Source organism: Falco cherrug, chromosome 6, assembly GCF_023634085.1.
Source record: "Falco cherrug isolate bFalChe1 chromosome 6, bFalChe1.pri, whole genome shotgun sequence".
Classification (NCBI taxonomy): Eukaryota; Metazoa; Chordata; class Aves; order Falconiformes; family Falconidae; genus Falco; species Falco cherrug.
The window spans coordinates 59,182,291-59,196,605 of NC_073702.1; the positions used below are offsets into that span (position 1 = coordinate 59,182,291).

Here is a 14,315-nt window from a genome sequence, read left to right on the forward strand (position 1 = left end):
TAAGCTGTCTCTTTAAGAACATGTGAATTACCTGAAGGCCAGGAAAAAATTCCCAAACATAAATAAGACTGTCCCTGAAATGTGTCTTTGCACTGCTAAGCTTTATCTTCACTGTTAAGTAGAAACATTTTAAATTTGCTTTCTTCATTACTCTTTTTTTTTTCCCCTTTTTGCTCTGTTAGATCAATATGCATTCTGTCGCTATGTGATTGACATGTTTGCGCAAGGGGATTTTTATCCAGGTACTTTCCTACATCATTGAACTCTGTTCTAATATTCTTCTGTTCCCCTGAGAGTTTCTGCTTCTTCGTGTATTGAAAGTGTGTTTTGTATTGTTGAAAAGTCTCACAAGTGCAACTAAGAGTGTGCAAATAGTTTTAATAAAGCATAAAAGCTAATGGCTGTATTATTAAAGCTTTTAATTTTCTGTCTACAATGCATGAAATAAAATTAAGGTTATGTTAAAAGTAGGGTCAATGTAAGGCTATAGAAATTGCTAAAATTTTCTATGCTTTTTTTGGCTGAGATGCAAGAGAAAGGATCGTATTGTGAATAGCCTATTGGGTTTTTTCCCCACAAATAACAAGCCTTAATGCCAGAATGCTTCAAAACTAGAACTGCCTCTGTTGCTTTTAGTATATAAGCTATCTTAGCTGATCCATCACTTCTGTGCTTTACCTTCTGTCTTCCCACATCTCCATGCTCATCTGTTCTAACACAGACACTTAATTCTTAGCCAAAAAGAGTAGCTAGAGCTACTGATGATGACTAAGCATCATCTCATAATATTAAGTCAATCTACCCTGACCTTTTTTAATAGAACTCTTCCTTTTGAACTTCTGAAATCTGGTGCAAGAGGACATACTATAGAGAGGAAATACTATAGAGAGGACATAATCCTAGGAATAAGCAATTATATTTACGAAAAGAGTCAAGGGTAGAATATTTAAGGATGCACTAAGCCTTAGAATCTTTTAGTCAGTTACGTGCTCAAGAAGCTCTCCACCAGTACTCCTATGAATTGAATGTGTTTTCTTATCTCTGCCTTGTGGCTTAGGTCCTCTCTTGACATGTCAGGGCCAGTCAGTAGCTGGGAAGTCCTAAGGATGTAGCTGAGAAACAGAGACTCAAAATGGGGAGGAGGGCACAGATTTTTGTGGAGGGGAAAATGAGCCTGGGGTTTTAGAGGGAGAGGGTTTATGTGGCTTACTCTTGAAGAGTGACACAGAGAGACAGGAGATTCCACTAAGAAAGAGCAAAGTATGGTATCACCTCTAGGACTTTTAAAGACAGCCAGTTATAAACAGAGGGAGTGGTCTAGGCTCAGCGTGGGCGAAAGGTTAGCAAATCCTTCCAGAGACCTTTAGTTACACTTTGATTTAAAAAATAACCCCCTGCACCAGATGTGATTCACCCAGTTTCTGGCTTTACAGAGCTGTACCATTAATAAATCACAACGCAAAAACTTCCATGGAGATCGTCAAGATCTCTCTTATAGTTCTCCTGACATTTGCAAACAGCTTTGACGCATGTCAGAGCCCTTTTTTCCAGATGGCTCCCTGGGCTGTTTGACACTTGTAAGGCAGAGCAGATATGCTGTGGGAAGGAAGTTTTGGAGAGAATTGCTTTTCTGTTTTGACCTTTCCAGCTACGAGGAAACTGGGAAGGCCATGAAGGGGAGCAGGGAGATGGAAAGGGAAGTCTGTAGTGACTCAAATTTCAGAATACAAAAGACATGTCTGCTTCTGCCTCCCAATGTTTGCCTTGTGTCATTTCAGTGTGCTACAACACAGTTGTGCTAACAAATCACAGGTTAAACAGCTGAAAAATTTTTAGTGGTCAGCTGGCCTTCCAGGTGAACAGCTAGGGTGAGAACCTGAGACGGCAGAACTTGGAAATATATCATAAAGCAGCTTAAATCATCTGATTTGTAGGTGAAAAGGAAGCGGACAGCCCCTTAAGTTAGTCTCCTAAAGCCCACCTGTGGCTTCACCTGTAAAGCAACTGCTTTTTGACCTGCTAAGTCATTTGTCAACACCTGAAGTTAAATGTGGTGAATGATTGTTGTTATGGAGCCTGATACCTTTTTGTGGGAGGTAAAATACAACATTGCCTTCAAAACATGCCTTAGTCAACCCACAAGCTGTGGAAGGCAATGCTGAAACATCCAGCCCGTGTCTCTGAGAAGGAAGGTAAACGCTAGGTATGCCCAGCTCAGTGCTCTTTGTAGCCATCGTTGAGCAGAGTGCCAGAAACACTGCTCAGTTAGTGCTTGTTCCTGCCTTTCTCAGGCAACTTGTTCATTTCACAATGCCTTTTGTGAACTGAAATATTACTGTAATTCATTTTCTTGAATAGATAAATGTGGGGGAGACACCAGCACACCAAGTCCCTTTAATAACCTTAATAACAAATTAGCTTTAAAATCCGCTATATTTTATCCTTTTATCAGTTTATATATTTTATGGTAAATTACATTGTCCAAAGAGATCTGAGTGCAATTCAGCTAAGGAAATTAATTACAGTCACCCTGACACCACAATATTTTCAAACCAGGAATCATTTCTATGAGTCCCAATATTGCCATTTATGAAGGAGAAAACCCACATTTTTCTCATAGAAAATTCCTTTATATGGGTGTATTTGCTTTCTATAGGGTTGTTTACACCATATATTAATTTCTGTTTTCTTGAGTTTATAAGAGCACTGTCCCATTCATTAGATTCCTTAGGCACAATATCTTAGTAATAACAATACCATTAAGTATTTAATCTTTGATTGTTTTTTTTTGGAATATTTGTATTATTTAAAAATTCATATTAATTACTGTAACATTAGATTTTTTTTAGGTTTATATACATTTTATGCAAGAATTTATAACAAAGTAGACTATTTAAGATGGCATTTTATAGTGATCAAATAATATAAAAGTTAAACTCTCATCCTTGGGTTTTATTAATTAGATAAACTTTTCAAAATATGTACTAATACATTTTGACAGACACCTGAACAGTCTATTGGAGTTCACTTAATGCCTTTGTGTTGATTTTAACAAATGAGGCTGAAATATTCAACCTCATTCACTAAAGGTTTTGTTGTGTCACTGGGTATGTAAACTACACAGAGAATTCATAGAAAGCCAGAGAAGGGAGAATTCTTGCTAAGCTGCTTCATGAAGCATTAACTGGTTTTCTTGTTTCTCTGGCCAGCATTTGTCCCTGATACTGACTGATTTAATGCAAATTCTCCTGTAAATCACAATAATTATATCCATATCCATTCCTTCTAAGACTTCTAATACTTTTTATAAAAGAAAGGTATCTGAGGTTCTCAGCTCTCTACTACAGATGCCAGTGGAGTTCTAGCCATAAACTCAAGTAGGTTTTGCTAAACCAGAAATCCATCTCATTAGTATCATGACTGCAACAGAGACCTACCCTGAATTCTACTGAGACATTTATAGATAACCCTCTTGAGATCTACTGTATACAGTATAAAAAATGGCTTTCTGACCTTATCTGATGAAGTATGGAGGTTGAGAATATTTTTTACTTTCTGTCTAACATGCATGTGATAAGCGACAGTTTCTCAAGAGGGACTGCTGAACTACTTTTCCTCCAAAGGATAGATTTTCTGAACTTATTTATCTCCAGCCTATAGTTTCTCAGCCAAGTATGGGCAGTACAGCTCAGCATTAACAAATCACTCTTGCCCAAATTGCTTTGTACTCCTTTTGGCCCCCTGTAAAAGAAGAATTAATATGCATTTCTTCCAGGCTTTATTTTCCAACTTTTACTTCTAGAACTTTAAGACCAGAAGAGGACAGTTCTCTTTTTAAGAGATGCTGAGACACATTGATTCTGACTGGCACCTCGATTCTTCTACTGGCACTGCTATTTCTGAGTTCCAAGATAGCCTTTCTGATACAGAAGGCAACTAACTTTCATTTGTCTAGTTTCATGGATATAGTCTGTGCCGTGTATTTGATAACTTATTTGATATTCCTGATTTTTTTTCTGAGTAATATTTCTAGTGTTATTACTCATAATTTTTTTATATATTTTATTGGTAGGAGAAAAGGTTCTATTTTAGTAAAAACCTTTAACCTGATTTTCATAACTATTTTTTTGCCCTTAGAGAGTTTGAAATCCTCACCCATGTGGTTGGATTTCAGGGACACTGTTCGGTCACTCTTTGAAGCCTGTAGCACATGTTTCTCTAAGATAACTGGATCTACTGTGCTTTATTCCCCCTGTGCATAGTCCTGTTTTAACACTCCTCCCCTGATTTCCCTGCAGTGTTTGCCAGCTTGCTTTACGTTTCCCAAACTACTTTGGCAGATCAAGGAATTCTTCAAACAGAATGCCTTTTTTTATTTGCAGCTACCTAAAGTGAATTCTTGCATGCCTGTCTTTTTGTACGCCCACCTCAGCATGTGGTTGTGGTTGCTACATAATGCTGAATTAAGAATGATAAGCATCTCTTGGGCATTTGGTCATAACATGGCACCCTTGTTTCTCACAGGCATACTGCATATTCATGGTCAGGTTTTGCTTTTATTTTCATCGATCGGAAGATTATTTTACATGCATAGTTTTAGTGTGTTCTATTTTTAGATAATGTCTCATATTTCACAGTACACTGGACTTTCTACTGGATGATCTTTACAGTTACCTGACAACAAAGACAGTGGAAGCCCAGATGTGATATTACTGTCAATTTAGCCGTTGTAAAAACTTTGCACTGAAGCACCCAATTACCCTGTGAAGCTTATACCCCTACATGACTGTTTCAAATAATATCTAGACTGCAAACAAATGTGGCCATACCATTTCCTTTCATCAATTTACCCTCATATGTTTATTGTATATTTCCATGCCAGGGTCCAAGTGTCTACAAAGTGATGTAGGTTATTTTTATAATCTTATACTGTTGAAAAAAATATTTGCCTTGGAGAAATCCATCAGGATTTCTGGCACATTTACATGGCAAGAGTGTAACCTATACGGCAAAACAGTCATCCCACTTTCTCATTAAGACATCATTAATGCCTCACCCTTTGCACATATGCTCATGAAAAAAGAAAACAAACTGTGACAAACATAGACAAGAAATTCAGGCAAATTGCGGTGAGAGTACACAGGGAAGCCTACAGTCTACTTGGGCCTGCAAAGAAGTGGCAGACTGAATGTCCTTCATCTCTACAATGTTCTTCCAAGGCTTGTCTCTTCTGTTCCATTGTCAAGAAGTATTCCGTCAAAGAACAGGGATTATTATTACTCAGTGTGGTAAGAGAATTCCAAGACATTGTCAGTATGATACTTGCCATTTAACATCCAAAGAGATTTATAGAGATACTGGTATAAAAGTGCATCAATACTGCAAGATCATGGAGTATATTAGTGCAAAAAGCCTGAGAGCATTAAGTGATATTAGCATATTAGATAAATAAGCATTAAGAAATTAAATATGCCTGTATTTGCTGTGGGTGGGCTGCAGCACTGGACTTAAATACTTGCCCTCTGCTGTTCAGATAACAAAATGCTTTAGGCTCTTGAACTATTTTTAAGTGTCACTCCTACTTGATTAAAGACTAGGATGTGTCTTGGATATGCCAATGACAGGGTGTAACTTACTTTGTTACAATATGGGGACAACTTTGATACCAGTGTAGTTTCTCTGGGGATATATTTGATGCGGTGCAATAAAAAAAAAAAATCAGTCATAATGAATAAAGAAATAACATTATATATATATAAATATATATAAAATGTTTGGAGAAATTCAGCATGAAAAACTGTGGACCAAGTTACAAGCTTTCCCATTTGAGAAAGAACACTAGAGAATATTACTTTTTTCTATGGAGACTTGCTTTCTGATCCTACCTGCTCAATAGCCCTCTCCCCTATAACAGAAAACAAGCAAACTAGATATTTGTTATAGTGAAATACTAAATGGAGAGTTTGGGAGCTGTGAAACTTTTCTAGGTTTAGTTTTTAAACAGAAAATGTACCTAACAAGTCTTCTCCCTCTGAGGGCAGTATTGTACCCCAAAATTTGCAGAGGCTCATCTGGATTCGTCTTTGGAGTTGGCAGTTAATTGTTCATCGGTTCATAAAAAGACTTTTTCATATGATGAAACACTTGTCTACGCATTTGTTTCTGCTGATGACATAAATGGAAATGATTGAATGACAGAAGCTTTTATTCCTCTAGTAATCTCCTGGGAGAGTTCCAAATGCTTTTCAAACAGTCTGATAGGAAAGAAGTAATGAAAAGCAATTTTAAATATATGTATGAGAAACTGAAAAATACGTTTTAATTATAGAAAAATTTCTAACTAATTTATTAATGTGCAATTGTTGCAATAGTTTTGGCTGTCATTTGGAGTTTAAATGTTGTTTCTTTACATTTCTATTCAGCTATATAAACCATGAGAAGACATCCACTGATGTTATTTTAATTAGGTTCTTGTCTATGACTCCACAAGCTGGGTCTGTTTGGTCAAACTCTGAAATGGCATTGATCTCTTAATGGGGATGTTATCAGCACACAATCCTGACACCATCCCACAGAGGCAAAACAACTAACCATTATTCCCTGTTTATATCATCCCACCATGAATCAGAGCCAGATGCTGGCACACAAAGCTGCATCTGTCAACACTCTTACGGCACTTTATTGTTACTTTGCCAAAAAAAAATTAAAACTACTTTCACTCTCTCAGGACCCAGGGAATGTGTGGTATTCTGCTTCTGTAGAGGAGAATGGATCTCTTTCTTTGATAGTTCACTACAAGCCACTCTGAAGAGTCAGACTTATGTGATACCAAAGAAAGCAAAAACCTGATCTGGTTAAATGAATCTAAATCCTTGATTTTAATTGAAATAAACTAATATCTAATCTGTAAATGCAGAGAGACTAGACTAACAAAAGTGTTCTCACACTTGTATTATATTTTATTACTGCTATTTCGTATTATGACCATATCATATAGTTCAATAATCAAGTTTCAAAATGAAGGGTTATTTCAAAAGATTCATTAACAATGTCTGAAAAATGCTAGGTGTGTTGTGGAGGATCATCAAAAGACTCAACTGCTTTAGTTTTGAAAAGTAAGCTATTTAGAAAATAAAGGCAAAAGTTAAATGGAAAAAAAAGAGCTAATAATAAACAAACTGAGTTTCATATTCAAAAGGCTTAAATAAGTTTAAGCAGTGACCTTGTAAAATAGTTATTACATTTAATGGCTTATTGTCAGAAGTGATTTCCAGTTAGAATTATTGCAACAAATACTGATATTATTTCAAGTAGGTTAAAAAATTGAAGCATTATAGAGCTACACAACCCTTCTTCATACCATATCACTGTCAGAAGTGAATTCAATATGAAAAATATTTGCAGAAAATTATTTAAGCCAAAAGTAGTTTTATCCATATTTTTGAGGCATAGTTAGGAAGGAAACAACTCAGAAACCTAAAAAACAAGTTTCAAATGTCAGCCTATAAAAGCATATGTTTCTTTCTTAGAGGTTGGATGGCTTCAAGTACAGGGAAAAACAATTCTCAAAAGAAAGAGCCTCTTTTCAAAGCCTAGATTTATTACCTTTTAAACATCAGTATATTGCAAAAGAACCTAGACAATGATTATGTATGTTGCAGATTTTGCTGACAGTATTTCTATTTCGAACACACATAGGATTACTTATTTAAAGGGATGGCATACAATTGTCAATAGAACTAAGAGCAGACTATAAGCAGTGTTGGTAGAAAAGACTATCACTGGAGTCAGCTACATATAGCTCTGCCAAAGTTCAGCTGGTAGAGTTCAAAACTTGCCATGACAGATTATTCTTGTGGTAAGGACTATTGGTTTAGACAACATGTTTCAGCCATTTCCAACACTTAGAAAGATATTTTGTGTTGGTCATTTAAAATTTGTCCCCTTCAGTCCTTCCCTTTCAAATACTCTGTGTTCCTAAACTAGCTGAAAGTGGGACTCATTAAAAGGCTTGACTTATTTGTTTCACAGGTTTGAAAACCTGCTCAGCAAAGTCCTGTTAGCAAATAGTATCATCAAAAAGAGTAGGATTTTCTGCATGGGTTCACATGTATGTACCTCTTGGTTTTGTCATTTTCTACTGTTGGAAAGCAAGCTTGACCACAGAAAGATTTTGGTGGTGTAACACTGAGCAGTACAGAATCTTTATTTTAAGCCCTTATCAACCTAATAGTCTTGGAGATCTTAATCAACTGACTAATCTCCTTACACAAAAGCTGGGAAAACATAAAGGCCACCATGGAGTTGCTTAAACCAGCCAGCCAACTGCATTTTACATGCCAATCATTTCAGGAAACTAGGAACCTTACATGGGTTGCAAGCAAACATCTGTCTTTGACAAGACATGACGATCCCCAGTCTTTTCCTTCAGTTAGGTGCATAAGCACAGGTTGTATATCTAAAATATATGTATTTCTAAATGAATATATGTAAGTGAGCTAATGAATACATTGCCTTTAGAATATACTCCTGAAACAGTCTTAGGGAAGTTAACTACCATACAATGAATCTCTCTCAACTTTAATAGAAAGAAAAATAGCTGTGATCTATGCAAATGTGCCTTTTAACACCTCCTGATGCTGAACATACTGAAACATAATGAAGGAGGAAAAACATGTACTGAAGGGCTTCCCGTTTTCTTCCAAATTTTTCATTAACAAGGCAAAACCTATAGTTCCATTGTGGGACTAGAGAATTTATTCTCCTCATCCAAATACAGATTATCTGTTGTTACCGCTGGAAAAAATTATGAAGCTGAGATTTAATGACAGAAACAGTACCTGGTCACCATATCACACAGATAATTAGAGCGTAGACAAGATCTACAAATGCTTTGACAAGATATATTCCATCATGAAGCATTTCCAGCTTAGCAGTAATTCTTCACTTCTGCTGTGAAAGCACACAATGCAGAGGGCAGAGGAATGTTCAGCTGTGACCTAGGGAGCATGAGCTCTCCCTGCCTTGCTTACATCCACTTTTTTCTGCATCTAGTCCACAGCCACTGTGACAGTCAGCTGTGGCAGGTCCATGCCTTTCTCCATTCTCTGGTCAGGCACTTTTGCTGTCAGTTTTCTTTCTGCATATATCTGCTTTGTCAAAAAAGACATGGTAACTTGCTGACATATACATAGAATGAGTCAAAACTAATTTATTTTTTCTTCATCAGGAAACACTCTTCTTCCCTCTGATACTTCACTTTCCTTCCTCTTCTTTCACTTTGCCCTTCAATACAATCAGTATTATCTGACAGAGTAAATAGCACGTAGTGTTTAAAAGGCATTCAATGCCCACACACATTAAACTTAAACAATGCTTTTATCTTTTTTTTTCTTTTTTAGTTAAGCTTGACAGCAAAATCCTTTCTCTGTGTGTGATATTCATTCATATAATTGCTTGGGGTTTGGGGAGCACTGTGTTACTAGGCAGCAGTTACAGTGTGAAAAATAATGCATGGGGTTTGATTTTAGTCCTGGAATATTTTGGTGGCATGTAGTATCATTTTGATGTAGAACTGCAAAATGAGATGTTTGCCTCACTTAGATACCCAAAAGTTAATTTCCAAACTGTAACCTTTAGCTGTCTTTATAGCCAATGGTATGAAATGGAGGTCTCCAGAGGACAATTTCATCCCAAAAAAGATGCCTAAGATAGAAAAGATAAATCACCCTTTGAAGGTACCAATTTCTCTCCATTGACTATAAATGGATCCCTCGGGTGACTTACCTAGATTTAACAGTCTAAAAGTTAACTTTTAAATGTCTGGTTGTGAAAGAGCCTATATACATTCAGGAAAGTGCAAGCAAGGATTTCACTCAAATGAAGACTTGAAATGACATGTATTTACAAATAGTATTATGAGAAGAAGCTGTTGGCTCAGCCAAGAAACCAGCAGTGCCACTCTGAAAAGTAGGAATGGCAATAACAGTATTGCTATAGTGTTTGGGGAGTGAGGGAAGGGGAAAAGGAAGAAATGTAGGGAGAAATATTTTCTTGAATAAATAGGGAGGAGGGCATTCCCTGTCCCAATGTGCCAAACAAAAGAAACCTAAATAATTTTAGCATCAGAACAAAGGCCCGGTCTGTACAGATTCCACTTTCATAGAATTTAAGCTTTGGATTTTTAGTTGCTATATGCTTGCAACATTTAATTATTTATTTATTTTTCAGAAAATTACTGTTCTATCTATTTATAGTGGAATAGAAAAGCATGGTAAGTTAAGTCAGTTTCCCAAAAATCATAGAGGAGGCCTTGAGCACAAGCGTTGGAACTCATGACAGTGAATCACAAGGCTCTGTCCTAAAAATAACTTCTTTATAAGAAAGGGGATATTTCCTGGGAAAGGGAAAGGGAAGAAAGAATCAGAAGTTACCAAAATGTGGTTGGTTTAATGTAATTCTTACCTTCAATATTAGGTTTTTTGTATCAATATTTCTCATAATTCTTCTTACCCTTTATGCAAAAGCAGGAGCTTTAGCTGAAATTGTTTCAAACTGAAACAGTTCAGGCCATATATTCTGTCTTGCTGTAGAAACCACAGATGGTGAGGAGTTTTGCATCAAACCTAACATCACCATATGTTTTAAGAGGTGTAAATTTTAGCCTCAAATATCAGTATTTTTTTACTATCACTGTGTCATAATTTTGCAATTCCCAAAAATATTACAGCCATGACACTTTTAGAAGAAAGAGAAGACTATTGGAATTTCTTAATTACACAGAACCTAACCTTCAAAGGTATTAAAGACTTAATGCCAACCTAATACATAGCTGTTATTGATTTCAGTGGGAGTGAGGAACAGGGGTTAGTAGCCAACACCTCCATACTTTTGGGCCCTACTCCTGATATTTGATCTAATAAAATCTCTCAGTTCTTTTCCCTCTAACTTCAAACTGCATTACTGAAATTCTAACTTCATAAAAATGGTTGATTGTCAAGTATATGCAAGACAGGTAACATTAACTTCTTGTTTCATTCTGGCAAGAAGATTAGGAGGTGAAAATCTTCATGGCTTGTAGTCACAGCTATTTGGATTCAGCTGGACTTCTAGTGATTTCTGTATTAAACATATTCACTATCTACAAATATCTCTAATTGTGAGAGATTATAGTGCCTGTAATTTGCTTTTATCAATGTTAAGCCATTTTTGCTTAGCAAGACCTGGCATATGCACCCTTTCTGGAAAACAACATAGAGTTTTAGCATTGTTGAAGCAGTATCTAGATAGCTTTTCTGACTTACAGCACTGAACATTTCTGAGATTTAGTTGAACTAATGACAGTTGAAGTGATGCAAAGTACAGATAAATGAGATACAAATAACTCAAAAATTACTGAGGAGTGTTCCCATGGCATAGGCAGCATCTATTACCTTTCATCATAAAGCTTATCAGTCCCTTCCATTCTGTTTAATTGTTAGCAGCAAGTACTTAATTGCAGTGTTTTCTTTTCTCTGTTTGAATTATTTTCCTATGGATACCTCATATTGTGAAAAGTATACATCTATACTGACTCCTGATATTCATGTTAATTATGCTAGGGACTATTGTATATGATACCAATTTATTAAAGGTTATTTGGGGAGACAAAGGAAGGCTGAATATGTCTTCATTTTATAATCTGCTTTTACAGGCCTTTTGCACTCCAGTATGTAACAATAACTATAATAACCAATAAATTCCATGCAATAAGCCATCATTTTCACTGTCCTAGGACCTGCTTCTTTGAGATGTCTTTCAATACTTCTAAACATAACATGCAGGAATGTTTTTACCTGCTGAACGCATGTGATAAATAATGGGAGGAAGTGGAGACAACTCAATTAAATTTTCAATTGTTTCCAATTTGGTTTTCTTTTAATGTCAGGAAAGGCTGTGTGACTTCTTACTTAATGTGAAATGACAAAACTGTTAAATCTTAACTTTTAACGCCTTAATGACTTCAATCTTCTGAACACAAAAATCAAAACAGCTTTCACAAGATATGGGTTGAGCTAAAGAGGGGGTTTGGAGCCTCAATATGGTAAAAATGTCTGGAAAATAATTATTGACAGATACATTGTTTTAAATGGATTTCACTGTGCAGCTCTGTCGTGTAGATAAGATACATTGCATATATTTCTGGTTGGGACCAATAGCATCAGCTGTAGGTTAAAACAAAAAAAAAAATCCTACTCGTAGATGTTCTCCTGCCTTTCTTGTCTGCCTAATTTGTACACTTCTTATGCACACTTGCATTGTGTGAGATACAAACCCACAGGAGAAGAAAACAATATCAAACAAATTCCCAGCTGTGACTTTAATTGGGTTTGGTGGTTGAGTGCAAACGTACCAACAAACTGATGTTCACACAACCTCCAGGAATCTGTTGCAATAGAATCTCGCACCTGTTCAGTTACCAAATAAAGCAGGGCTAGAAAAAGCACTTTCTGTTCAGAAACTTCATTACATAAATATCTATGTGTATTTGTGTATATATGTGCACGCATATGTAGATACATGTTCCTGCATGCACATATGTATAGTGTATATTATATAGGTATAAATATATAAATACATGTAAGAATGCATCATCAAAAAGAAAGGATGCACTGAAATCTCTATGTATTAAAAATAGAAGACTATCAAGTTACTGCTACTTTTCCTCAGTGTCTTGAGAAGGAAAAGTTAACCATTTCGCCTACTCCATTCAAAAGAGTGTTTAGATTATCAGTCTGAATCCATCCTTCCTACACCTTCACTATTAACCTACTTGTTTTTAGCTTGATAGATGGATGGCCTCCCAAGGTGGCTGGGTTATTTGTTGGTTTGTTTTGTTGTCTGTGCGTTGAGGGAGGAGAATCTCTCAATAACATGCTGTATACATAAGTTAAGCACTATATAGAAAACCAGTATTATTTGTGATTTTTTAGTCTATTTTAAGCCCAAGTGGAACATATAAACAGATTGGGCATTATCCAAGTAATGTCTCCTTTTCTTCTTTTCTTATGCATCGTAATAGTGACTAGTTGATAGCCAGTGTGACAGAATATGAAAATTTAAAGGATTGTATTGCTACTGGGAATCACTGCATATACTATAGCAGTGTTTTTCCTTAGGTAATATCAACCTCATGCAAAATGAGAGTTTCACTGTATGCTGGGCATTTATCCATTTAATAGGGAACCAGAATCTGAACGTAATTTAAAAATGGAAATACATGTTGGCTACTAGAACAGACATCCTTAAAAGACTCATTTTATTATCCATTAATTCCAATGGCCACTGCCAAAAATTGTTTTCAAAATAGGTCAGTAAGACCCTGTTTAAAATATTTATTTCCATGTAACACGTTTTTGTTATCACTTTTAAGATGTGTGGGCTACATTTGGATTAGTACATCAAGATCAACTCAACCATTTTTGAATGTGATTCCTTTTGTCACAGTGAACCACATCCGTTATAGTTCCTCAATGTCAATATGGGCTGCCTAACTCCTGAACTAAGCCAATTAATTTTTTGAGACATTACTACTTTGTACAAGGTCAAAATTGTCAGAGGCTATTCAAAAAAATGTTGCAGGATATGTATGTCTGAATTCCAGAGCCCAGTAACATCCCCAGGCACCATTTAGTTTATTACTAGCCTACCTAAAACCATTGTGCTATGATGTGTTCCTTAGAAAGATTGGCTGTTTGGGACACCTGTATTTCAATTCATTCCTTTCCCAAAAATGAGCATTTACATTGTTCAAAATAGTTACACAATTTCACCTCTTGATGCTCAGCAATTGTCCATGAAAAATAGTTTGCTCTTAGTTTTTCATGCACACATTCTAAGCAGAGAAACGCTTAGAATAGTAACAGTCTAATATCTGAAGAGTAACAACTGATAAGGGAGAGGCTCATCTTTAACTTCAAGTAACTTACATGTCAAAACTGGAAGCCTGGACAGATGGTGGGACTCCATTAAGATTTCAATCTTCTAAAAGCATATTTGGCAGCCTTACCTCCTTCTGTTGATCCATGTCTTGTTCCAAGCTTCATGTAAGATTTTATTTGATTTTATGCTTCATAACGAATGACTCCACGAAGAGCACACTTTCTTTATTTCAATAATCGCTGTTATTAAGGAAAGATGTCACATCTGGGCAGAATGAGATTTTTCTGAAGACATTTTGCTGTGCTATTTGAGAGACACCGTAAAAAAATGTTGGTGCTGTTGGATTGTAGGATTCCCACTGTTAACTGGGATATGGATATGAGGAAGTACACACT

General features: G+C 36.1%; 1 protein-coding gene across 1 annotated transcript in view; it reads left to right on the top strand.

Annotated features, from left to right (window-relative positions):
* Positions 1–14,315, top strand: part of TRDN (triadin) — a 235,131-nt gene that overhangs the window by 81,822 nt on the left and 138,994 nt on the right. Inside the window, exon 10 of the mRNA XM_055715002.1 lies at positions 183–242. Within this exon, the coding sequence (XP_055570977.1) occupies positions 183–242 (60 nt within the window). The remainder of the gene's footprint in view (positions 1–182; positions 243–14,315) is intronic.